We start from the raw sequence: 26,190 nt of genomic DNA, 5'->3' as shown, positions 1-26,190 counted from the left end.
GTTATCCTCTTCCTGGGTCATCACTGTCCAGCCCTGCTCCAGCCCTGGATGGCACAGGCCAGGTTGCCAAGTTCTTCCTTCTGATGCGTGATGGTTGGTACCTTTTACCAGCTTATCTAAGCGATGGCTGAAAACCTCTCCAGATAGCTTCAGGAGTGAGGATAGGACATTCCAGAGTCTGGTGGAAATTGCTTTTCTTAACTACTGGTGGTTGGCCAGGACAATGAGGACGTTAGGGATTCTGCAGTAGGTCAGACCCATGGTCGCACTGGCCAATGACTCTCTCTCTGGCAATGAAACCTGGGAATGTTTGGTGGGCAAGCACAAATGTGGACCCCTCTTTGTTGTCCTCAAAAATCAAGGCCATCCTCTGAGTATTTTGATGGTGGTGATGGTAATTGCCATCGAGTCAGCTCCTGTGTACAACAGAATGGAATGCTGACCGATCCAGCGCCATCTTCATGACCACTGGTATGTTTGAGTCCATTGTTTCGGCTGTTGGGTCAATCTATCCTCTTCTTCAAAAACCATTCTTCAAAACCAGTGGGGTACAATTATACATTAATGACTAAATGAACAAATATGATTAAAAATTTCTTTATACATTTTTATTATTTTGGTCTTAAAAATGAATGAGTGTTTCTATAATACGAACCTTCCCAAGACAAAGAACAGAAAGAGCCAGCTTCAGGCCAGATCAGACTATAGACATGATTCGTTAGCTCTGCATCATATCATCTTAAGAGACATTTTATATTTTGAATTTATTGCCAATGTTTCAAAATTTTACATAAATATCATATTTACAGCTTCTCTCAAAACTATGGAAGGTTTGACCACATTGTGCCCATATTCTTATGGGGTAACAGTCGGCATGGGCTGAGTAATAGCTGTCCCCTTTAGGCAGGGTATGGGCTCTTTAGTCTGCCACAGTCCCCACCACTCCCTATTGTCTCCCTGTCCTTAAGGCCAGCGTCCATTGTCATGTATTATAACTTTAGAGCTGTTGCTTTTCTCACAGTAGCTGGGAAAATGAAATATGTTTTGTATTCCTATTATTAAGTAGAGGGGAGAGAGAGACCATCTTTCAGGAAAAATGAGAAAGATGACATTTTTCTATGAAAATGAAGAACATGCTTATATATGTTTAGTATGCAACCTAAGTGTTCTGTTTTGAAATTACCCAGCCTACCTCACTGATTTACCTTACCTATTGGTCCCCTCGGAAACCTTGGTGGCGTAGTAGCTAAGAGCTACAGCTGCTAACCGAAGGGTCAGCAGTTCAGATCCACCAGGCGCTCCTTGGAAACTCTATGGGGCAGTTCTACTCTGTCCTATAGGGTCGCTATGAGTTGGAATCGACTCAACGGCACTGGGTTTGATTTTGGTTTGGTATTGGTCCCCTCAAGGAGCCCTGGTGGTACAGTGGTTAAGCACTCAGCTGCTAACCAAAAGGTCAGCAGTTTGAACCCACCAGCCACGCCGCAGGAACTAGGTATTAGAGTTTGTACTTCCTGGTCAGTAGTAACCCTTGAGGTCAAGAGTGTAGGAAGGAGGCAGAGGAGGCTTTGCCTGCACCAAAAGAGACACTTAAAGTCACTGCTGAAATCTGGTGATGGCAGGACTGTGGCCATTTCCTTTCATGCCACCTACCTGGGTTAGAAGGGGCAGCTTGAAAAATGTCACCTTGAACTTCAAGAATAAGGAGCGGGGCTCAGTTTGGGAATGAGGCTGAACGTGGCTAACAGGAGGACCACCTCCCATTAAGAGAGGTGTTAAGAACGCACTTTAGTCCTCTATAATGAAAACCCCATTTACTTGGAGAAGGAGGAAGAGACTCTGGGGGTGCTGGGGAGAGGGGGAAAGACCAAATCTTTCCGGGGTTCAATAAGACTGCCAAGCAGTTCTAGATTTGGGGGCTCCTGGGAGCACAACCTGTAGACCCACAGTGCTTGAGGTTTACATCCACTCATTCATCCATTGTCAAATTCTCCATCTAGTCCCCAACCCAAAAAGATCCAGAACCCTGTGAGACCAGCCCAGCTCTGTTGTCTCAGTTCAATTTTCGAAATGCCTCTCAAAAATAGAACCAAAAGGAGGCAGAGAACCCATACTCAGTTACATTTGAGTCCCAGCTTCAGAGCTAAGAAAATAGCCCCGTTACCTCCAGCTGGAATTTCTGCTGCCACAGGGTTCAGAAATGTTTCCAAGGCTGAGGAAATTAACTAGAAAACACTGCGCCCTTCACCCTTTTCTGAAAGACTGTCTCCTATGTTTGGCTTCTCCACTATCTGCGCAAAGCTACTTTCCCCTGGAGCTCCTTGTGGCAGCTTCCTTTCCTCCTTTGTAACCCACATTCACAGCTCTTTTAAGCATTTGCGAGGAGCTTAGCATTGTTAATAACACAAAGAAGAACCTGGCTGCTACCTGCTTTCCTGAATCAGGAACAGAAAGGGCAAGTGCAGGAGCAGCTAGTCTCCATTTTCCCCAAGGACTGGACCAAAGGAAACAGGAGGCTAGACATGAGAAAGAACTTCCCAACTCAGAAGACTATACTAACTCCCTGAGGGAATGGTATGGTCTGTCCCTTTGGCCCAAAAGGGATTCCTATCTTCTTTGATGTTCTCCTTTGTCCAAATTCAAGGAAAATCTCAGAAAGCTGAGACTTTCACCTTGACCTGGTGGTCATTTCTGTTGCTAATAGTCTGGGTTAGATGTGGGTGGGGCCGGTGAGACTCAGGTCCCCACTCACTAGAGCTCAGTGTGTAGATGACTTTGTGACATTCATCTATAACATCAATTTGCAAATTGTATCTAGCCTGTGCTGGTAAATCGAATGGATCAGTTCTCCTATCAGCAGATATTCACCCAGTGGCTGCCGTGCGCACAGCACCAGGGTAGGAGCGAAGATGAGCAGACATAGTCCTCCCTGCTCTGGAGGCTCGCACAGAGGGTAGGGGAGACAGGCCAGGGGCACAGCGAGGGTGAGGAGTGCCCAGGGGCACCTCTCAATTTCAAGATGAATAAACGATAACAGCCACGCATCAGCAGAAACACCTTCCCCCCTCTTGTCTGGCTTCCTCAGTCAGATGCCTTTCATATTTGTGGTGCCTGGGAATATCATTCCACATTTTATCGGGCACCCCCTTGGACTTGCTCCCGGGAACAAGAGCCCCTCTCTGCCCTGCCCCCTCACTATGCCTCTGAGACAGACGTATAGAGTGCAATTAGTACTAAAACAGACAGGGACACAAGATGCTGTGACAACATAAATGTCTCAGTAGGTATCAGGAAAGGTTTACTGGAGGAGGTGACATTTGATCTGGGTTTTGAAGAGTAAGTAGGAGTTTGCTTATAAAAAAGTGGAGGAATGGCATTATAGTAAAAGGAATAGCAGCGGCTGCTTATTGCATTTTTTTCCTGCCAAGGATCGTTATTAGATCTGTTAGGTTGTCTTTAGTGCTAATATCACCTGAGGCGCAAGTTGAGTTTTGACACCATTCTGAAGGCCCTTTAGGAGGCAATGGTGGTTCAGAGGTAGAAGTCTCACCTTCCACGCTGGAGATCCGGGTTCAATTTGTGGCCAGTGCACCTCACACACAGCCGCCACCCATCTGTCAGTGGAGGCTTGCATGTTGCTATGAAGCAGAACAGGTCTCAGAAGAGCTGCCCGGCTAAAATGGACTAGTAAGAAAGGCTGGGTGATCAACTTCTAAAAATCAGCCAGTGAAAACCCTGTGGATCACAACAGGCCAGTCCACATCCAATCATGGGGATGGTGCAGGACTGGGCAGCGCTTCCTTCCACTGTGCATGGAGTCACGGTGAGTCGGGGGCCCACATAATGGCTGGTAACAGCAACAACAAAGAATCATGTTAAGTACAAATGCTGCCCTCCTTAAATGACTGGAGGGAATGCTCTTTGTCCATTCTCCCTGCAAAATCTTGGGGCTTGAAAGAAGCCCATCTCTCCGGCCCTTCTTCACTAAGCATCTGTTTCCTTTGTTCTCCTGTGTCCCACATGGTGAGGGGTTGGGGTAGCAGGACGCCCTGCTTGGGGCAGAACATCTATTTTCAGGCCCTAATGAAGCATCAATCCAGTCCTTCGTGGGTGTAGGTGGGAAAGAGTCTAGGGCCGAGGGGAGGTGGCATTTCCATTTGGGGGTCTCCTGCTGCCCCTCTCCTAAGCTCTTCCTGATGAAGGTATCAGATAGATGACTGTTATATCGAAACCCCCCTCCCCGTGCCCACCGTCTCATCAGGAACCTGGCATTTCCTCACCCCTGGGGACACAGGGCTTGCTGGCTGCTTTCAAAATGTCAAAATCTGTTGAGAAGCTTTTCTGTCTTTCCAGGTGTGTCAGCAGCACCCCAGCTTCTCTGGAAAGCTCCAAATTAGGAGCAAGTAGGGAGTGGGTGACAGGCTTGTGGGCTATTTCTGCCCCAATCTGCAGAAAATCAAAGGTCACCAAGGCCCCTCTCTACCCCAGCACACACCAACTGGCCAGCTGGCACTAAGAGGGGGGCAGCTGGATGGGTGTGGTCTGAATGAAGGCAAAGCTGTATAGGCACTGCCCTGAGCATTAGCCCAGCCTGCCAGGGAAGCCTACTAAGTCAGCCTGGCTCGTTCCATGTTAATGATGTCAGGACAAAAATAACAATAACCCTGATAGCAATACCACCATGCAGGTGTGTGACTATTTTAACTCCTGGGTGCAGTTGAACGTAATATTGGGGCCAGGAGCTCAGCTCTGGGCTCAGACCAGGTTTGGGTCTCTCTTGGCTGGTGACCTTGGTCAAGCAACTAATTAGTATCTGTGCTGAGCTTCTGTTTCTTAATAGGGGCTAATAGACTCATAGGGTTGTGGGGAGGGTGAAAAGAGATCCTGTGTGAAATAATGACCTCAGCCAATAGTGTTGTTGTTGTTTGCTGCCGTCCAGTCGGCCCCCACCTCCTGGTGACCTCACTCATTCCCATGATTGGCTGCAGATCATACTGTTTTGAACCACAGCGTTTTCACTGGCTGATTTTTGGAAGTAGATTGCCAGCCCTCTCTTCCTACTCTGTCTTGGTCTGGAAGCGCTGCTAAAACCTGCTCAGCATCATCACAACACACAAGCCCCGACTGACAGATAGGAAGTGCGTTGGCTGGGAATTTGAATCTGGATTTCCCACATGGGAGGTGAGAATTCTACCAATGCCACTTCACCCATAATTTAAAAAAACAAATAAGTGAAAACAGCTGCCGTCTAGTCAATTATTACTCCTGATGACTCCGTGTGTGGCAGAGTAGGACTGTGGTACACAGGGTGTTCCATGGCTGTGACCTTTTGGAAGTAGATTGTCCAGTCTTTCTTCCAAGGCACCTCTGGGTAGATTCGAACCACCAACCTTTCAGTTAATAGCCAAGTGCTTAACCATTTGCACAACCCAGGAATTCCAAATCTGTTTTTTTTTTTTTAATAATAATCGAAAAAATCTGTTGCTGCCGAGTCAATTCCGACTCATAGCCACCTTATAGGACAGGGTGGAACTGCCCCCCTAGGGTTTCCAGGGCTATAATCTTTACAGAAGCAGACTGCCACATGGTTCTTCTTCAGAGCAGCTGGGGGTTCGAACCGCTGACCTTTTGGTTAGCAACCAAGAGCTTAACCACTGCACTACTGGTGCTCCTTCAACTTGCAATAGCTAATATTAACGTTAATATTAACAATAATAGCTAGTATTCATTGAGCAATCCCAGGCAGTGTGCCAGACATTCTAGGTCCACAGTCGCATTTAATCCCCAGCCCGACCCAAAGTAGTACTATCGTTGTTCCCATTTTTCAGATGTGCAAACTGAGGCCCAGAGTGTTCAGCAGCTTGATGAAGGTCACACAACCAGCAAGTGGTAGAAATGGGATTTGAACCCAGGCCATGGAGTCCCAGAGCCCATTCTTTATAGGGCTTGGCGTAGAATAAGTGTTCAATAAATGTTTATTATTACTGTTGCCATTATTTTTCGAATTATTATATTGATTTAAGCACGCGGCAACCCTGTGAGGCAGATAAGGCAAGAAGCACTGTCCCCATATTACAGATGAGACCCTTGTGGCCCAGAAAGGGAGAGTAACCACCCACTTGGTTTTGGTGACAAAACTGCATCTCTCTCCTTTTATAACTACATCGTCACCCTCGTCAGTCATTTGAATCAGTGTATCAAGTGTTATTTACACCTCGTGCATTCCAGGCCATAGGAACACACAGAGGGAAGAGCAGTGGGGCCTGGAGTGGAAAGGCAGGAACTTAGAGGCCTAGATTCCAAGCTCAGCTCTATTGCTCGTTAACTTGGTAATTTGGAGATAGTCACTTCACCTCTTGAGTCCCTGGAAGCTGCAAACTTTTAATATGCTCAGCTGCTAACCGAAAGGTTAGAGGTTTGAATCTCCCCACAGGTGCCTCAGACCAACTTCCAAAAAACCAGCCATTGAAAACCCTGTGGAGCACAGTTCTATTCTGACACACCTGGGGGGCTCCATGAGTCAGAATCAACCAACTCAACTGGTTTTGGTCACCTCACCTCTCGAAGCCTCTATTTCCTCCTCTGAAGAATGGATTAGTGTGAGGATTCAATGAGCCAGTGTATGTCCAATGGCCCAGCCCAGATCAGGCCCCAAATAGGCATTTACTAAATGTTACTTAAAATGAAATGAAATTGAACCTGATCACTGCCTTTGAGCAGTTCACAGCCTAGCCATCATCTCACCAGATACTTGCTTCAACCTCTGGAAACTCTACTCCCAAGATAAGTTCCACACACACACATAGCAGTGATCCTGCTGTAATATTTGGGGTTTCACAGAAGTGCCCCCAGAAGTCACCCAGAGGGCCCACCTAGTTGGGCTTAGCAGGCTCTCTTGGCTCCATTCTGGCCACCATCTCGGGGTGTCTGTTGATTATTTCCTTCCCTAAGCCTCTCTGTCTCTAAGCATGTGGGCAACCTCCAATGTTTTGAGGTTAATTTCTCTCTGTGGGAGGGTGCCCCAAATTCCTAGCCATAAGCTGCTATTAAACTCATTTTTGCCCCCAACTACTCAATGGCTTTCCCTTGATCCACCTCATGTCCAGAGTTAGATACCCAGGTTGGATTTTCCCTAAAGTATCTTCAGCTCCCCCCCCAACCCCGCCACTTTCTTGGGTTACACGTTCCCAAAGTACTCACAAGAAGGGAGCAAAGACCCCTCAAGAAAGATACTCCCTGGGAATTTCTATTGAGCAAACCTTGCTGGCGTTTCACTTCCCTCTACCTAATTTATTGCCTGCTCAGTGACCTCAGGTCTATATAGGTCACTTAGCCAAGAGATGGGTCTTCCAACTCCTGCTGCCCTTGGGGGTCAGAGCCAGGAAGGGGCCTGAACTGATGGGTGTGTGGGTTCAGCCTGGCCAGAATTTCCACATATTATGCTGTTTATTTTTAATAGTATATTCAGTGCTTTATCTCGTGTACTTTGGTCATGTTATCAGGAGGGACCAGTCCTTGGAGAAGGACATCATGCTTGGTAAAGCAGAGGATCAGCGAAAAAGAGGAAGACCCTCAATGAGATGGACTGACACAGTGGCTGCAACAACGGGCTCAAACATAACAACGATTGTGAGGATGGCGCTGGACCGGGCAGTGTTTCCTTCTGTTGTACGTGAGGTCACTATGAGCCAGAACCAACTTGATGGCACCTAACAAGAACATATTCAATGTAGGCTGTCCCGACTGCTGTCTGAAGGGAGCAATGACATTCTGTTTGAGGACTCAGGGACACCACTCTCCCTGCTTCATTCATTGCATTTCTCACCCAGTATTCAGATTCTTTCCCCTTAGAGGCCATGTTGGGGCAAAGTCATTTTTCCTCCTCTCTTTGCAAATGATTTCAGTTGCCGGAACCCCTTCCAAACAGAGATTCTCAGAGGTCCAGAGAGACCCAACCCACTTCCATTTTCTGACCTTGTTAGGTGCTGTCGAGTTGGTTCTGACTCATAGCGACCCCATGCACAACATAACAAAACACCGCCCAGTCCTGTGCCATCCTCACAATCATTGTTATGCTCGAGCCCATTGTTGCAGCCACTGTGTCAATCCATCTCATTGAGGGTCTTCCTATTTTTCGCTGACCTCTACTAAGTACGATGTCCTTCTCCAGGGACCAGTCCCTCCTGATAACATGTCCAAAGTATGTGAGACATAGTCTCGCCATCGTTGTTTCTAATGAGCATTCTGGTTGTACTTCTTCCAAGACAGACTTGTTTGTTCTTTTGGCAGTGTGTGGTATATTCGATATTCTTCGCCAACACCACAATGCAAAGGCGTCAATTCTTCTTCGGTCTTCCTTATTCATTGTCCAGCTTTCACATGCTTATGAGGCAATTGAAAACACCATCTTGGGTCAGGCAAACCTTGGTCCTCAAGGTGACATCTTTGCTTGTCGACACTTTAAAGTGGTCTTTTGCAGCAGATTTGCCCAGTGCAATGCGTCTTTTGATTTCTTGGCTGCTGCTTCCATGGGTGTTGATTGTGGATCCAAGTAAAATGAAATTCTTGACAAGACAACCTCAATCTTTTCTCCATTTATCATGATGTTACTTATTGGCCCAGTTGTGAGGATTTTCATTTTCTTTATGTTGAAGTGTAATCCATACCAAAGGCTGGGATCTTTGATCTTCATTAGTAAGTACTTCAAGTCCTCTGAGGCAGAAAGGCTAAAACATAACTATAAAACTTGTTATGCATTTTAAATATTTATATTTACCAAGTTGATACTTTTAACAAACACACACACACAAACACAATGCAATATAATGGGGGTAGGTCTCAAGATAATTACAAGATTTATTTTAATTTATCATTTATTAAATAGCTATTTAAATTAAATCCTTGTTTGAATTGATCCATAGTGCACTTGTCAAACCTGGTCTGATGATGGAGCCGTGTTTCAAGTCGTCTGGTAACATCTTCTAGCTTGTTCTGTGACATCACTGTGACTGTGCATAAAAACTCATTTCCGGAAACATCACCAGTCTAACTTTAAGGCCCCTTATCCTCCAGTGGGAGCCCTGGTGGTGCAGTGGTTAAGAGCTCAGCTGCTAACCAAAAGATCGGTAGTTCTAATCCACCAGCTGCTCCTTGGAAACCCTCTGTGGCAGTTCTACTCTGTCTTATAGGGTCGCTATGAATCAGAACTGACTCGGTGGCAATGGGCTTGTTTTTTTTTTTTTTTTTTTTTGGTTTATCCTCCAGTGGTCCTCTGGCCCCCCACTCCCATCCCACGATAGGTCTAACTCCCGAGCATCCCTTGCCACAATCTTCCTCTGCAGATATGGAACAAGGACTATTTCATCAGGGGGAGAAAGGAGAAGAATGAACCACTTCAAGCTCCTGTGGAATTATGGTAAAGAACAAATCATATTAGAAATAATGCTTCGAATACACTCGGTGGTGGTGCTGATGGTGGTTGCCATGTAGTGGATTCCGACTCATGACGACCCCGTGTGTGCAGAGTAGAACTGCTCCGCAGGGTTCTCAAAGCTGTGACCTTTCAGAACCAGATCACCAAGCTTTATTTCCAAGATGTGTCTGGGTGAGTTTGAACTGCCAACCTTTCAGTTGGCAGTCCAGCGCTTAACCATTCGCACCACCCAGGTACTCCTTGAATATACTACCAGGAAATTATACTGCAGTGGACTAAAAACAGCCGCTTAAGTTTTGTGTGTGTGTGAGGTAAAAACATACAACAAAATATTTCCCATATCCACATTTTTACATGTAAAATTCAGTGGTATTAATTACGTTCACCATATTATGCAATCATCCCCCATGCGTTCCCAGATTTTTCTATTACCCTTAGCAGAAACTCTGTGTTCCCTAAGAGATGACTCCACCTATTCCCCTCCCACTCAACCCTGGTAATCACTTATGAACTTTGACCTCTATACATTTGCCTAAATCAAACCCATTGCCATCGAGTCGATTCCAACTCATAGCAACCCTAAAGGACAGAGTAGAACTGCCCCATAGGGTTTCCAAGGAGCGCCTGGTGAATTCAGACTGCTAAACTTTTGGTTAGCAGCCGTAGCTCTTAACAATTATGCCACTGGGATCATACAATATTTGTCCTTTTATAACTGACTTATTTCACTCAGTATAATGTTTTCAAGATTCATCCATATCGTGGCATGTACCAGGACTTCATTTATCCCTGTAGCTGAATAATACTCCATTGTATGGATACACCACATTTTGTTTATCTGTTCATTGATGGACACTTGGATTGCTTCCACCTTTCGGCTATTGTGAATAGCGCTGCCATGAACATTAGTGTCCACATATTTGTTGACATCCCTGCTTTCAGATCTTTGGGGTATATACCTACGAGTGGACTTGCCGAGTCCTATGTATGATAATTCTATGTTTAGCTTTCCAAGGAGGCACCAAACAGTTTTCCACAGCGGCTGTACCGTTTTACAATCCCAACACTGAGGAGGGGCTGGTTAAGTTTTATAAGTAGCAGCTTTTCCATTGCATGGATGTTTGCATACTTGCTGGTTTGTGGGTCTGTGGTCCTGGACCCTGAGGTGCCATAACTCGTAACTGGGTTACGCTTGCTGCCCTGAAGAGGTAGTACCCACCCAGTGAAGGGCATAGTGTGCGGCATCTGTCCCTTGGTGTGGATGCCCCAGTGCCTGGCTCAGCCCAGCATGTTGCCTCATTGTAGGACAAGCCAAGCAGGGCAAGTCACTAGCTCCAAAAGTGCGAGAATATGACACTATGTGATACATGCAGGGTTGGGCCTTAGCTCCTAATATGTATGCTTGTCTCATAGATACCTCCTTCCCTCCCTTGCTCTCCTGGCTTCACTGAGAGGCCTCCGACTGTGACAGCCTCTGTTTCTGGTGCTAGAAAAACCTCCCACCTCCACCTGCCCAACCCTGCTGTTCCTCACGTCCCAGCTTCTGCTAAAAGGCTCACCGTCCTCCCAGCTACCCAGGCCAGAAGCTTCCGAGTCAAAGTTGACTTCTCCTTTTCCCCCCGATCTGTTCACACCCCCAAGGCTCTCAGTTCCACTTCTGACACCCTGATCTCCTTCTTCACGCTTCCTGTCCTGCAGCAGCTGTATTTCAGACCCTCCTTGCTTCTCTCCTGCATTCTTTCAACAGCTTGCTCCTGGGGCTCTCTGCCTTTACCCTTTCCCTCCTCAGGTCCTTGCAGCCGTGGATTTCCTAAAGCAAGGCTTCCTAAAACGAGATCCCTGATAAGCAGGTTCAGGGGTTCTCCATTCTCTGCTAAATCAAGACCAAACTCCTTGGCGTTTAAGGGACTCCACAGTCTTGACATTAATGTAAACCTCTAATCTTTACTGAGCACATACTGTGTGCTGAGCTCTGCTCTAGGAGCTGGGGAGAGAGCGAAGTGAAACATGGGCAGGCAGGAAGCTATATCTATGGCTACATAGGTATGTTGTTAGTTGCTGTCAAGTTGGCTCTGATTCATGGCAACCCCACGTACAACAGAATGAAACGTTGCCCGGTCCTGCTCCATCCTCATGATTGGACCATTCTGATCCGTGGTATTTTCATTGGCTGTTTTTTTGGAAGTAGATCACCAGGCCTTTCTTCCTAGTTGTCTTAGCCTGGAAATTCTGCTGAAACCTGTTCAGCATCATAGCAACACACAAGCCTCCATTGACAGACGGGTGGTAGTTGCATATGAGGTGTATTGACTGGGAATTGAACCCAGGTCTCCCACATGGAAGGTGAGAATTCTACCACTGAACCACCAATGCCTACCCTTAAATATATGCATAGATATTTAAATCTTTATGATATACCAAACCCACTGCTGTCAAGTCGATGCTGGCTCATAGTGAGCGACCTTATAAGACAGGGTAGAACTGCTCAGTAGGGTTTCCAAGGCTGTAATCTTTATGGAAGCAGACTACCACATCTTTCTCCCAGGGAGCAGTTGGTGGGTTCAAACTGTCAACCTTTCGGCTAGGAGCAGAGCACTTAACCACCGCATCACCAGGGCTCCTTTCTATAGAGATGGAGATATATACATACCCATTGCCATCGGGTCAATTCCAACTCATAGCAACCCTATAGGACAGAGTAAAATTGCCCCATAGGGTTTCCAAGGAGTGGCTGGTGGATTCAAACTGCCAACCTTTTGACTAGCAGCCAAACACTTAACCACTGTGCCACCAGGTCCCACGTGTACACACACACAAACTGCAGGCAGGGATAAGTGCTATGAAGAAAAATGGTGAGGGAAGAAAGGGGCCAGAGAATAGCGAGTGGGGCACTCTTTTATTAAAGAATGCTCAGGAAAGATTTCTGATGTGGTGATATTTGAGCAAACACCTGAGACCCTGGAATTCAATCCTTTCGAGCAGGAGTCTGCAAAGTTTTACCGTAAACGGCCAGAGAGTAAATATTTTCAGCCCTGAGGACCAAGAAGTCTTCATCTCCACCGCAACTATCCCAGCCCTGCTGCTGTAGTGAAAAAAGCAGCCATAAACAATATATCAATGAGTGTGGCTGTGCTCCAATCAAACTTTATTTATGGACACTGAAATTTGAATTTCACATAATTTTCATGTATCAAGAAATATTCTTCTTTTGCTTTTTATTCAATACTTTAAAAATGTACAAACTGTTGTTAGTTCATGGGCCATATCAAAACACGCAGCAAGCCAGATTCGGCCCCTGGGCCGCAGTTTGCTGACCCCTGCTTTAAAGCAAGCGGCTGTAAGAGGCTTTTCCAAATTGTCTCATGTGAGCGGGACTCTGTCTAACTTGCCTAGAACATAAGTCCCTGGCACATAGTAGGCCCAGTAAACAGGTTGCCATTGAGTTGACTCCGACTTTTGGCAACCCCATGTGTGTCAAAGGAGAACTGTGCTCCATAGGGTTTTCATTGGCTGATTTTATGGAAGTAGCTTGCCAGGCCTTTCTTCTGAGGCACATCTGGCAGACTTGGGCTTCCAGTGTTTTGATTAGCAGCTGAACTTGTTAACTGTTTGCCCCCCCAGTAACTCTGCATAGTAGGTACTGAATGTATAGTTGTTGAAGGAAGGAAAAAAGAGAGGCATCAGAGCCTCAAGGATCCTACAAAGCAGTGTTTTTGGTTGGGGCCTTGGGAAGCCATGACCTCCCCTCACTGCCTCCTCTTATGCCTGGGTGGCAAGACCATTTCCTCGCATGTCCCCAGGGCCTCTGCAGGCTCCCTAAATGAAGAGGGATTGGCAACGCCCTTGAAATGTGCACAAGCTCAGCGCCTCCTTTTCAAATTTAGGAACAGGCATTGCAGGGAGCCCTCCCACAGAGCCCAGGGCTAGCAAGCCACCTGAAGAGGTCTTCCATTGTTCCATATCACACCTACAACCCATCCTACACATAACCAGAGCCCAAAACCCATTCGTGCCCTGTCCCTACCTAAGAACTTCACAAGGGCCACTAATCTGCATATTTAGCACAAGCCCTGTGGTCGCCACTCAGAAAAGTCATTTGCATCCTGCCTACGGGGCCCCTGACTGCTATATTAATCTCCCCAATCGTCCCCTCCTGAGTCATCTAATATTACGGCCGGCTAATTAAAACATCAAAGCCCCAAGTACAACAGCCCTGCCAGAGGCCTGCTAACGTCTGGTTTCAAGTGTGCAATCCAGTGAAGCCAGGACACAGGGAGGCCCCGCTCAGCAAGGGCAGCCAGTTACTGGACTCTTTACAATCGCCCTGCATACATCTGGAACCTCAACAGATGGGCTCTGTTATTAGGCCTGTTAGTTTGCTCCTTTGGCTCCCTGGCTGTGAAGTCGGTGGGCTTCCCACCCACCAGCCACACCCCACACCTCCTCTGATGCCATATTACACTCTGCCCACCCATTCTCAACCTGGGTCCCGAGCCCAACCTCAGCGCCAACACCTTGTCTGTGATCCTTCCTGAGTGTTCTGGTGTTCGAGAGAGTTTCTGAGCTGACAGAGTGAAGCTCGGTATTGCGGGAGGGTGGCTGGGCTGCCTTTCACATTGGCAACATAGAATTTCTTTTCTCAAGGATGCAGGATATCGGCACCGTTAGAGTAATCCGTCACTGAAAAGGCTTGCCCAGACGTGCCTTCCATCACTGCATGTTTGCTGGAGGAGACAGCAGTGAGGACAGAATCCAGAAGACGTTTCCAGGATTTGTAGCCAGGCCTTCAAAGGCAGTGAGGTTATTTGTATGTGGCTTCCTACGGAGGAATAAGTAGAAGAGCTTAGAGTTCAGCAGGGTAGAAAGTACAGTTAGGGAATTTGGGGAATGGAGGAAAGAATGCTTCCAGACCCTTCGCCTAATGCTGCCCATTATGATAATAATACTTGTAGCAGTAGTAGTTCTACCAGTACTGGGAGTTATACTAGATTAGAGGTCACCGTGATAACATTACAGTAAAACCTCTGAAAGCCTGAACCTGTATAAGGTGGAAACCCGTCAGAAGGAAATCTCAATTTCCACTAAACAGAGCGATCTACCGTTCATCTGTCAGTTTGTCGTACTGTGGTGGCTTGTGTGTTACTGTGATGCTGGAAGCTATGCCACTGGTATTTCAAATTCCAGCAGGGTCACCCATGGTGGGTAGGTTTCAGTGGAGCTTCCAGACTAAGACAGACTGGAAAGAAGGATCTGGCAATCTACTTCTGAAAAAAGTGGCCAGTAACATAACAAAGTTTATTAAGAAAATGTTCTTCATTCCGCTTTGGTGAATGCCGTCTGGGGTCTTAAAAGCTAGCGAGCAGCCATCTAAGATGTATCAATTGGTCCCAACACACCTGGAGCAAAGGAGAATGAAGAGCACCAAAGAGTCAAGGAAAATATTAGCCCAAGAGACAGAAAGGGCCACATAAACCAGAGACTCCATCAGCCTGAGACCAGAAGAACTAGATGGTGCCCAGCTACACCAATGACTGCCTTGACAGGGAACACAACAGAGAGTCCCTGATGGAGCAGGAAAAAAGTGGGGCGCAGAACTCAAATTCTAGTAAAAAGACTAGACTTACTGGTCTAAGACTGGAGGAACCCCGGAAGACCTGGTTCCCAAACCCTCTGGGAAGCCAGAGAAAACTATACCTGAAGCCAACTCTTCAAAGATTAGACTGGCCTATAAGACATAAAATGATATTCATGAAGGAGGGTGCTTCTTGGTTCAAGTAAATACATGAAACTAAATGGGTAGCTCCTGTCCGGAGGCGAGATGAGAAGGCAGGAAGGGGCAGGAGTGGGTTGGATGGACACAGGAAATCCGTGATGGAAAGAAGCAGTGTTCTGCCACATTATAGAGAGAGCAACTGGGGCCACATAACAATGTGTATGTAAATTTTTATATGAGAAACTAACTTGAGCTGTAAACTTTCACTTAAAGCACAATTAAAAAAAGAGAGAGAGAGAGAGAAAGTGGCCAGTGAAAGCCTTACAGATAGCAGCTAAACACTGTCTGACATAGTGCCGGAAGATGAGCCCCTCAGGTTGGAAGGCACTCAAAATACGACTGGGAAGCACTGCCTCCTCAAAGTAGAGTCGACCTTAATGATGTCGATGGTGGAAGGCTTTTGGGACCGTCATTTGCTGATGTGGCATGACTCAAAATGAGGAGAAAGAGCTGCAAATATCCATTCATAATCAGAACATGGAATGTAAGAAGCATGATTCTAGGAAAATTGGAAGTTGTCAAGAATGAAATGGAATGCTTGAAGATCGATATCCTAGGCATTAGTGAGCTGAAATGGACCTGGTATTGGCCATTTTGAATCAGACAATCATATGGTCTACTATACCGGGAATGACAAATTAAAAAGAACAGTGTCACATTCATTGTCAAAAAGAATATTCCAACATGTATCCTGAAACACAGTGCTGTCAGTGATAGGGTAATGTCATACTCTTACAAGGAAGACCAGTTAGTATGACTACAGGCAGTCCTTGGGTTACAAACGTCCAACTTAGGTACCTTCTGTAGTTATGAATCAATCCCCATAAGTCCTATTATATTAAGAATTCGAGGTACATACTATGGTTTGTAATAACAAATGGGGGCTACTTTGTGATGCATGTCAAAACATTATTGTTATTACTGTATTTACTGTGTGTTAAAGAAGTTTTAGTGTGTCTGGAAGTGTTTCTTTAATGTTTTTTATGCATAGAAAGGAACACTGTATACTAAGACATTTAACTAACTGATGTTAGATGCAAACCATACCTAACCGTTCTGATTTACATACAAATTCAACTTAAAGACAGATTCAAGAACGAAACTCCTTTGTAACCTGGGGACTGCCTGTATTGTTCAAATTTAAGAAACAACCGCTAATACCAAAGATGAAGAAATTGAAGATTTTCACCAACTTCTGCAGGCTGAAGTTGATCAAAGCATGCAATCAGGATACACTGATAATTACTGGTGATTGGAATGCAAAAGTTGGAAACAAAGAGGGAGGATCGGTAGTTGGAAAATATGGCCTTGGTGATAAAAACAACGGGAATTGCATGACAGAATTTTGCAAGACCAATGACTTATTCATTGCAAATACTTTTTTCCAACAACATAAATAGCGACTATACACATGGATCCCACTGGATGGAATACACAGGAATCAAATCAACTACATCTCTGAAAAGAGATGATGGAAAATCTCAACATCATCAGTGAGAACAAGGCTGGGGCTGACTGCAGAACAGACCATCAATTGCTCACATGCAAGTTCAAGTTGAAGCTGAACTTCAAGAGGCAGTTGTTGGAACAGAACAAGGGGATGGATACTGCATGGTTTACAATCAGGAAGGGTGTGCGTCAGGGTTGTAATCCTTTCACCATACTTATTCAATCTGTATGCTGAGCAGATAATCTGAGAAGCCAGACTATATGAAGAAGAACGTAGCATCAGAATTGGAGGAAGACTCATTAACAACCACTCATTAACAACTTTCAGTGTGCAGATGACAGCAGCTTGCTTGGTGAGAGCAAAGAGGACTTGAAACACTTACTGATGAAGATCAAAGACTACAACCTTCAGCATGGATTACACCTCAACATAAAACAAAAATCCTCACAACTGGACCAGCAAGCAATATCGTGATAAACAGAGAAAAGATTGAAGTTGTCAAGGATTTCATTTTACTTGGATCTATAATCAGCACCCATGAAAGGAGCAGTCAAAAAATTGAATAATGTATTACATTGGGCATATTTGTTGCAAAAGACCTCTTTAAAGTTTTAAAAAGCAAAGATGTCCCCTTGAGAACTATGGTGTGCCTGACCCAAGCCATGGTATTTTCAGTCACGCCTTCTGCATGCAAAAGCTGGACAGCATAAGGGAGACTGAAGAGCTGACGCCTTTGAATTATGGTGCTGGTGAAGAATATTGAGTATATCATGGACTGCCAGAAGAACGAACAAATCTGCCTTGGAAGAAGTACAGCCACAATGTTCCTTAGAAGGGAAGATGGGGAGACTTCATCTCATGTACTTTGGGCATGTTATTAGGAGGGACCAGTCCCTGGACATCATGCTTGGTAAAGTAGAAAAAAAAAAAAAAATTTTTTTAAAAAGTAGAGGGTCCGCAAAATAGAAGACTCCTCTCAAGGAGATGGATTGACACAGTGGCTGCAATGATGGGCTCAAGCATAGCAATGACTGTGAGGATGGCGCAGGACCGGGCAGTATTTCCTTCTGTTGTACGTAGGTTTGCTATTAGTCAGGACTGTCTTGGAGACACCGAACAACAACAACAATAGAGAGTGATAGAAAAGTGGCAAGACTAAACCCTGTGAAAGGCAGAAAACTTGCAAGACCCAGAAAAACAAGGCAGTCCCTTTGAGTTTCGGCCCATGGGTTTCACTCTAATATTAATAGTAATAAGTAATAGCTTATTTAGGAAATTTAGAAAAGAGGGAGCATTCGTGGTTCAGTGGTAGAATTCTTGCCTTCCACGAGGGAGACCCGGGTTCAATTCCCAGCCAATGCGCCTTATGCGTACGTCTGTCAATGAAGGCTTACATGTTGCTATGATGCTGAACAGGTTTCAGTGGCGCTTCTAGACTGACAGACTAGGAAGAAAGGCCTGGCAATATACTTCCAAAAATCAGCCAATGAAAACCTTATCGTTCACAATGGTCTAATTTGCAACTGGTCATGGGGCTGGTGCAGAAATGGGCAGCATTTTTGTCCATGGTGCACAGGATCACCACGAGTTGGGGTCTAACTCATTAGCTGCTAACAACAACAACATATAGGAGGTGATTGCAATTATCCAAGTGAGAGATGATGATGGCTTAGAATGGGTGAAGGCCAGTAGAGAGAAGAGGAGTGGGAAGGTTAAAATCAATGGGAGTTGGTGACAGATTGGATTTGGAGGTGAGGGCAGGATGACGTCCAGGACAGCTCCCACCTGTGGCTTAGGCAAATGGATGGTAGGACCCAGATCTGAGATGGGAACCACTGGGGATGACCGGATTTGGCCACAGACAGGGAGGTGGGGAAGAACATGAGTCGTAGCATCTTCTATCTGTTCTCCAGTAGAGCCCTCTCCCAGAGCTGTCTTTAACCATGGCGTGCCTTCACTTGCCTCCTGTTCCCCAGGCTCTAGCATGGCAACATGGAGACTTCAGCACACAGAGCTCCTATTCCACTGGACCCCGAGGTGGCTATGACATGTCTCTCACCACTAGACTTTTGTACGAGCCGTGCTTTCTGCCTGCAAGACCTTGCTCCCTCTTCTTTGCTTGGTCAACACCTGCTCATCCTTCAGGTCTTGACTTAGAACTCCAATGCTCTGGGTTAGGTGCCTCTTCGATGTACTCTCATAGTTCTCTCTATACACTAACACCCCACGTTATGGCATCCGTCGTACTTGGTCACAATGGCTCATTTAATTGTCAACCCCCCCACCCCGTCGCTGGATTGTGAACCCCACGAGAACAGAGATCACATCTATCTGGCTTGTTACTGTAGCCCTGCCCCTTGCCCCCTTGGCTGGCACATATGCAACAATCACGTGTTCAATGAATGAGTAAATGAATGAGTGAGTTATTTTTAATGGACAGGATGCAGAATAGCCAAGAAGTCAAGGGCATGGTTCAGGAGCCAGACTGCCTGTATTTGACTCCCAACTCCAGCTTTTTAGTTCTGTAATCTCGAACAACTTTAGTTAACCTCTCTGTGCCTCAATTTCCTCATCTGTAAAATGGGGGTGATAAAGTTGTTGTTTGCACGCAGTAAGTGCTCATGGAATGTTAGCTTTTAGTATTAGACCCTCAGAGTTCTTGTGATTTCTGTCCTGGACTTAGCTCACTTAACCATATTTATGGCTGCCTCACGAGCCTGGATGCCTCCAAGCTGATGCAATTTTGGCTCTGCCTCCTTTCTGACTTTATCTCCTGGCATTCTCCCTCCTCCTACTCTCTAGCCACATTGGCCTCCTTGCTGATCTTTGAAATTTAACAAGCTCTTCCCTACCCCAGGGCCTTTGCACTTGCCCTTCTCCCCTCCACTCCATCACCAATGCCTACCCCTATTTATATTCTTATCACAACCTCAGATCATATTTTTCATGTATTAGTTTACTTATTACTTGTCTCTACTTCTTTCTCAAGAATTCTCCAGGAGGCCATGGACCCTGTCTGTATTGTTCACTGTTATATCCCCAGTACCTAACAGTGCCTAGTACATTGCAGGTGCTCAATAAATATTTGTTGAATGAATGAATGTCCTGTTTCAAGCTTACTGCCTACTACTCTACTCCTGGGCCTGAGAGTCACTCAACATTGGTTTGTCTTCCCACGTCCCTTGCTTGGCTATCATGTCAGGGCATGCCCGCTGCCTCTGCTTGTCTGCTGCGTGGACACACTGCACACCAGGCAGAAGGACAGCTACTCAGGAACATGCAAGACAGAATGGGATCCTTATCAGTGAGGTCTAACACAGATCAGTCAACACTGGCCAACATGGGACTTACCCCACCTCACCTACTGGGCAGTTCGTTTACAGAGGTGAAGACAAACGGGGACCGAAGATGTTAAAAACAGAAGCAACAGTAGATGCAAAGGCCCTGAGGCAGGAACAGGCTTGGCATATGGGAGAGGCGGAAACCTGAAAATTGGGGGAAATAGACTATGCTTCAAGACTTTCCAGCTCATACCTTTCTGTTTTCCATTATATTTGCCAGAAATGGTGAGTTTGGGCTATAGTAGGAAGACCCAGAAATCCAGGTAACCTGGCATAGTCCCAGGTTTAGTTCCATGGCCCTGAGGGCTGGTAGCATTCAGAGAGGCTGACGGTGCCCTTTCAGCCATTATTCATCCAACAAAATAATATTCATTGAGCACCTACGATGTGCCAGACCCTGTGCTAGATAGACCACCGTTTTAGTTCGGTCCACTCTCCCCAGAACAGAACCTTCCACTGTGCCTCTTTCTGCATAGGTGGACAGACCAGGATCCCGGCCACCTTGCATGCACGTGTGCAACCAGGGAGGATGACATTCTTCTCTGTACTCAGGCAGTGGGTGACTCCGGCAGATTCCAGGAAGAGCAAGGCGTCTCCCAGTCCCTTGTGGAGAAATTGCACGGTCCCCTCAAGACCTTGCCTAATGCCCCATCTGCATTCTCTCCTGCAGCCCCCGGCCTCAGAAAAACAGTCCCCCACAAAGAATGGCAGCCCCTCCAAGTGCCCCCGCTTCCTCAAGGTCAAGAACTGGGAGACTGACGTGGTTCTCACTGACACCCTCCACCTTAAGAGCACCTTGGTAAGTATCCCAGCAGGGCTAGACCAGGCTTCCTCAACCTCAGCGCTGTCCACATTTGGGGCAGCGGAATTCCTTGTTGTAGAGGGGTTTCCTGGGCATTGTAGGATGTTTAGCAGCACCCCTGGTCTCCACCCACTAACTGCCTGTTACCCCCTCCCCCGAGTTGTGACAACCAAAAATGCCTCCAGATACTACCAAAAGTCCTCTGGGAGAAGAATTACCCAGTTGAGAAATGCTGGTGGAGATTCATTCACTTATGCAAATGTTTTTTTATTTGTGTACTTTGTACCCAAAAGAACCTAAGGAGAGGTTACTGACTCAGAATATATTCTATTTGTCTCTGTCTGACCACTGATGGAGTATTGAATACGCCCTTTCTTGCTTCCACAGTGTGTCCTTTAAGTTTTTGTATCATATGTTTAACAGTCATTAAGTCAACCTGTTGCCTCAAATTTTTGTTGAAAGCGGGCCTCTTGGAAGAATGTATCAGTTAGCTATTGCAGTGTAACAAAATGCCCCAAAACTTAGTGGCTTAAAACTACCACTGTTATTATTTTTAAAAATTTATTATTTTTCAAATTCTACCAGTTGTTGGGTGGTTCTCCTGCTTTGGATCAGACTCAGTTCTTCTCAGCTGGGCTTACTCATGTATCTGAAGGATCAGCTAAAGGCTAGCTGGTCTTGGATGGCTCTGGCTGGGAGTACTCAACGCTGTTTCATGTGATCGTTTATCTTCCAAGAAGCTAGCTGGGGCTTGTTCACATCGTGGTTGCAGGGTCCTAAGAGAATGAGCAGAAGCATGCAAGACCTTTTGAGGCCTGGGCTTGGAACTGGCACAGTGCTACTTTCGCCATATTCAATTGGCCAAAGCCAGCTCAGATTCAAAGAGTGGATGATAGGCTCTATGTCTTGATGGAAAGGGCTGTAAAGTCACATTGCAAAAGATGTGAATACAAGAAGGGGAAGAACTGGGGCCATTTTTTCCATCAGTCTACCCATAAAAAAAAAAAAATTTTTTTTTGATGTGTTAAAAAGAACTCCTGTAGTCACCGAAGTAGCTCATTCTTTATCAAGGTTCACTCAAAAAATATTCTGAAATTCAGTGCCAATGATTCTGATGCCAGGGAATGCCAATCAGAAATTCCCTGTTCTCCCAAGTTAAGCCAACACTTTCAAAACCTTAAGACACAGCTTATTGTTCCTTATTAGGACCGATGACCATGTCTAACAATGACTGGAAGCCGGTAGTTGAGAAGCTCCATTTGGGAATTAAGGACCAGGCAAATTTCACCATGAATGTCAGAATCAGGGCTTCACACCAGTTTGTTCTGGTTCGAACCCCCTGCGGAGAATTTGCATTTCTAACGAGTTCCCAGGGAATGCTAAAGCTGCTGATTAGGGTCGAATTCTGAGAATCACTAGTAGAGCCCTGGTTCTCAAATTTTCTTATACGTAAGAATCACCTGGGCATCTTGTTAAAATGTAGATTCTGATTCACTATTATCTGGGGTGGAAATGAACTGGTTGGAAGCCCTGGTCAGAATCCAGTTTCACAGCCTGATACATGCCATTCGGTAACGCCAAGCGATAACCAGGCACCATTTTCCTTCTAGGAATCGGGATGCTCTGAGCACATCTGTATGGGCTCTATCATGCTCCCTTCTCAGCAAATACGAAAGCCCGAAGAAGTCCGCACGAAAGAACAGCTCTTCCCTCTCGCCAAAGAGTTTATTGATCAGTACTACTCGTCAATTAAAAGGCAAGTTCAAGTTGACTCTGAGGAGCCTGGGGGAAGTTATCAAGTGCTGGGGACAAAGACTTGAGCTCCAACTTTGTAGACAATCAAACGAAGGCCTCAACACAGGGCTTCTGCCCATTAATGCCAGAGGTTGAAAACTGGTGACCCAGGGGCCAAATCTGGCCCACAATATGTTTTCTTTGGCCTACAAATTGTTGCTTAAAGTTTGAAATATTTCAAGCAGTTCCACACCTAGGTATGTACCCTAGAGGGACTCTCGTACATATTCACAAGACAGCCTGTATACCAATAGTCACTGTAGCATTGTTTATAATAGGATAAAATTAAAATTAAAGAAACCACTTCAACTCCATCAACAGCAGAATGTATAAATAATTTGTGGTATGTTCTGTGTAAGGAAATACTATTACCAGTTGTCATCCAGCCAACCTTGACTCATGACAGCCCCATGTGTGTCACAGTAGACCTGTGCTCCATAGGGTTTTCAGTGGCTGGTTTTTCAAAAGTAGACCAGCAGGCCTTTCTTCCGAGGTGCCTCCAGGTGGACTCAAACTTCCAACCTTTTGGTTAGCAGCTGAGCACGTTAACCATTTGCACCACCCAGGGACTTCTGTGGAATACTATATAGCTGTAAAAATGAATGGATTAGAGCTCTGTATGTTCATGAAGTTGAAGCTCACCAATAACCTTGAACAAAAGAAAGAAAGGGCAAGTTGTAGAAGGACACATTCAGTATAGCACCAATTATATAAATGTTTAAAACATACAGAATTTGAATCCACCCAGTGATTCCACAGGAGAAAGACCTGGCAATCTGCTCCTGTAAACAGCCTAGGAAACCCTATAAGGCAGTTTCGCTCTGTCACAAGGGGTCACTATGAGTCAAAAATCGACTCAACAGCACCTAGCAACAACAACGTACTTTTCTGGAAGCCTGAAATTTTTCATATTACTTTTTTAACTTTCTAAAATTGAATTCATTATCATTGTTTAAAAATTAGAAGAATTCTAACTCCTGGAACTATTGCCCTGAGATAATCTTTAAGCCTGAAACCAAAAATATCCCCTCAAGTCTTAAAACCAAACAATACCAAAAAAAAAAAAAACCCAAACCCATTGCCGTTGAATCAATTCTGACTCATAGTGACCCTATAGGGCAGAGTAGAACTGTCCCATAGGGTTTCCAAGGAACACCTGGTGGATTTGAACTGCTGACCTTTTGACTAACAGCAGTAGCACTTAACCACTACACCACCAGGCTTTCTAAACCATAGCTTAGCTTAACCAGTAAAGAATGTCTGTCTTGAGCGCTGTGCTCTTTTAAGATCTATCTATATGGGATCGAATTGACAACAGCAACTCAAAAGATTAGACAGGGACCTTAGGGGGCAGTGAGTTTATGGTAATGGGGAAGGAACAATTCAGAAAAGGACGATGAGAATGGTTGCACAACTCTAAGAATATAATTGATATCACGGAATTGTACATATAGAAAGGGTTGGATTAGTGTATGTTCCGCTGTGTTCTCAACATCAAAACAAATTATTTAAAAAATTAGAAGAATTCCCTTTAAAAATCAGATTTCCAGTTTCTCTTGAAAGATCTAGTGACTCTGGGCCCCCAATCCTATCAGGCAGTAACTGGTTGGAGGAAAGTTGTTGCTATACTCTTTGGACAAGGCATGGGCTGGCTGTTTGCCACAGTCCCCACTGAGCTGGTTTGGTCATATACACACTGTCAGGCTTTTGTGGACATTTGAGTTTGCAATCTCTGCTTCGTGCTCAAACTCTTGTATCCAGAAATGAACTCGGGACTTTCTGTGGCTGTAAGCCTCCGACCAACTTCTAATTCAGGGGAGAGGGTAATGCTCCCATGTCCCTTCCCTCCTCACTCAGATTTGGGTCCAAAGCCCACATGGACAGGCTGGAAGAGGTGAACAAAGAGATTGAGACCACCAGCACCTACCAACTCAAGGACACGGAGCTCATCTACGGGGCCAAGCACGCCTGGCGGAATGCCTCCCGCTGCGTCGGCAGGATCCAGTGGTCCAAGCTGCAGGTAGGCGGTGAGGTTCGCACACTGTGAAGAGCCCTCCAGAGGGGGAGGGCAGGATGGGCCTTTAAAAAGGGTCAGCTTCCACCGAGGGCACCTGGTGGCCTTGATGACCTCTCAGATGGTGATCATGGGGTCCCAAATTCTTGGACCATAGCCAAATCTGACCTATAGTCCCCTCTTATTTATCTAATACAGTGCTTTTTTAAAAATGAATATCTCGGTTTGGGGACTATGGCTTAAGGGGACTTCTAAGTCAATCGGCAAAATAATTCTATTATGAAAACATTCTGCATCCCACTTTGAAATGTGGCGTCTGGGGTCTTAAATGCCAACAAGCAGCCATCTAAGATGCCTCAATTGGTCTCAACCCACCTGGATTAAAGGAGAATGAAGAACACCAAGGTCACACGATAACTAAGAGCCCAAGAGGCAGATCGGGCCACATGAACTAGAGACCTACATCATCCTGAGACCAGAAGAACTAGATGGTGCCCGGCTACAACCGATGACTGCCCTGGCAGGGAGCACAACAGAGAACCCCTGAGGGAGCAGGAGATCAGTGAGATGCAGACCCCAAATTCTCACAAAAAGACCATACTTAATGGTCTGACTGAGACTAGAGGAATCCCGGCGGTCATGGTCCCCAAACCTTCTGTTGGCCCAGGACAGGAACCATTCCCGAAGACAACTCAGCAGACGTGAAAGGGACTGGACAGTGGGTAGGAGAGAGATGCTGATGAAGAGTGAGCTAATGATATCAGGTGGACACTTGAGACTGTGTTGGCATCTCCTGTCTGGAGGGGGGATGGGAGGATAGAGAGAGTTGGAAGCTGGCAAAATTGTCACGAAAGGAGAGACTGGAAGGGCTGACTCATTAGGGGGAGAGCAAGTGGGAGAACGGAGTAAGGTGTATATAAACTTATATGTGACAGTCTGACTTGATTTGTAAACATTCACTTGAAGCTCAATAAAAGTTAATAATAAAAAAAAATGAATATCTCCTAGTAGGGTTTATACACTCTAGTTTACCACAGACCCCACCACTCCCTTTTGTCTCACGCTTCTCTTTGCTAATTTACTTTATCTACCTAGTCTTCAAAGGCTTTAGATTTTGCGTCCCCTAATGCAGTTTTTTTTCTGGGGAATAGCTTAAAGTGGTGAGTAGATTATTATCAAGTTCAGAGCTTTTTGTTTGACTTTTTTTTATCTGTTTTGTTTTGCTATTAGATTTAATACCTAATCCCTGTAATCGGCTCATTAAAATTCCCTCCTTTGCCCACCATCACCTTCCCACACACACTTACACTCTGTGCCTACTATTAAGGGCTGCTTCCTGGTCTAAATGACTGAGGTAATTGGCCTAGAAACGTATATATACTTACATCTATCTGGAAACCCTGGTGGCACAGTGGTTAAGAGCTACAGCTACTAACCAAAAGGTCAGCAGTTCAAATCTACCAGGTGCTCTTTGGACACCCTATAGGGCAGTTCTGCTCTGTTTTATAGGATTGCTGAGTCGAAATGAACTCGTCGGCAGCGGGTTTTTGGTTTATCTATCTGTCTGTCTGTCTATCTATCTA

At 45.6% G+C, this 26,190-nt stretch overlaps 1 protein-coding gene and 1 non-coding gene across 3 annotated transcripts in view; one reads left to right on the top strand and one right to left on the bottom strand.

The window, feature by feature from the left end:
* Positions 1-26,190, top strand: part of NOS1 (nitric oxide synthase 1) — a 97,759-nt gene that overhangs the window by 18,237 nt on the left and 53,332 nt on the right. For both annotated transcript variants that reach the window (XM_064272263.1, XM_023559459.2), the window contains exons 3-5: positions 20,668-20,796; positions 22,410-22,555; positions 24,451-24,613. In XM_064272263.1, coding sequence (XP_064128333.1) covers positions 20,668-20,796; positions 22,410-22,555; positions 24,451-24,613 — 438 coding nt within the window. The remainder of the gene's footprint in view (positions 1-20,667; positions 20,797-22,409; positions 22,556-24,450; positions 24,614-26,190) is intronic.
* TRNAG-UCC (transfer RNA glycine (anticodon UCC)) lies at positions 11,736-11,806 on the bottom strand. The gene has a single exon. It is a non-coding gene; the product is annotated as a tRNA-Gly (tRNA).

This window comes from Loxodonta africana, chromosome 19 (assembly GCF_030014295.1).
Source record: "Loxodonta africana isolate mLoxAfr1 chromosome 19, mLoxAfr1.hap2, whole genome shotgun sequence".
Lineage (NCBI taxonomy): Eukaryota > Metazoa > Chordata > Mammalia > Proboscidea > Elephantidae > Loxodonta > Loxodonta africana.
This window is presented reverse-complemented; position numbering and strand designations above follow the sequence as displayed.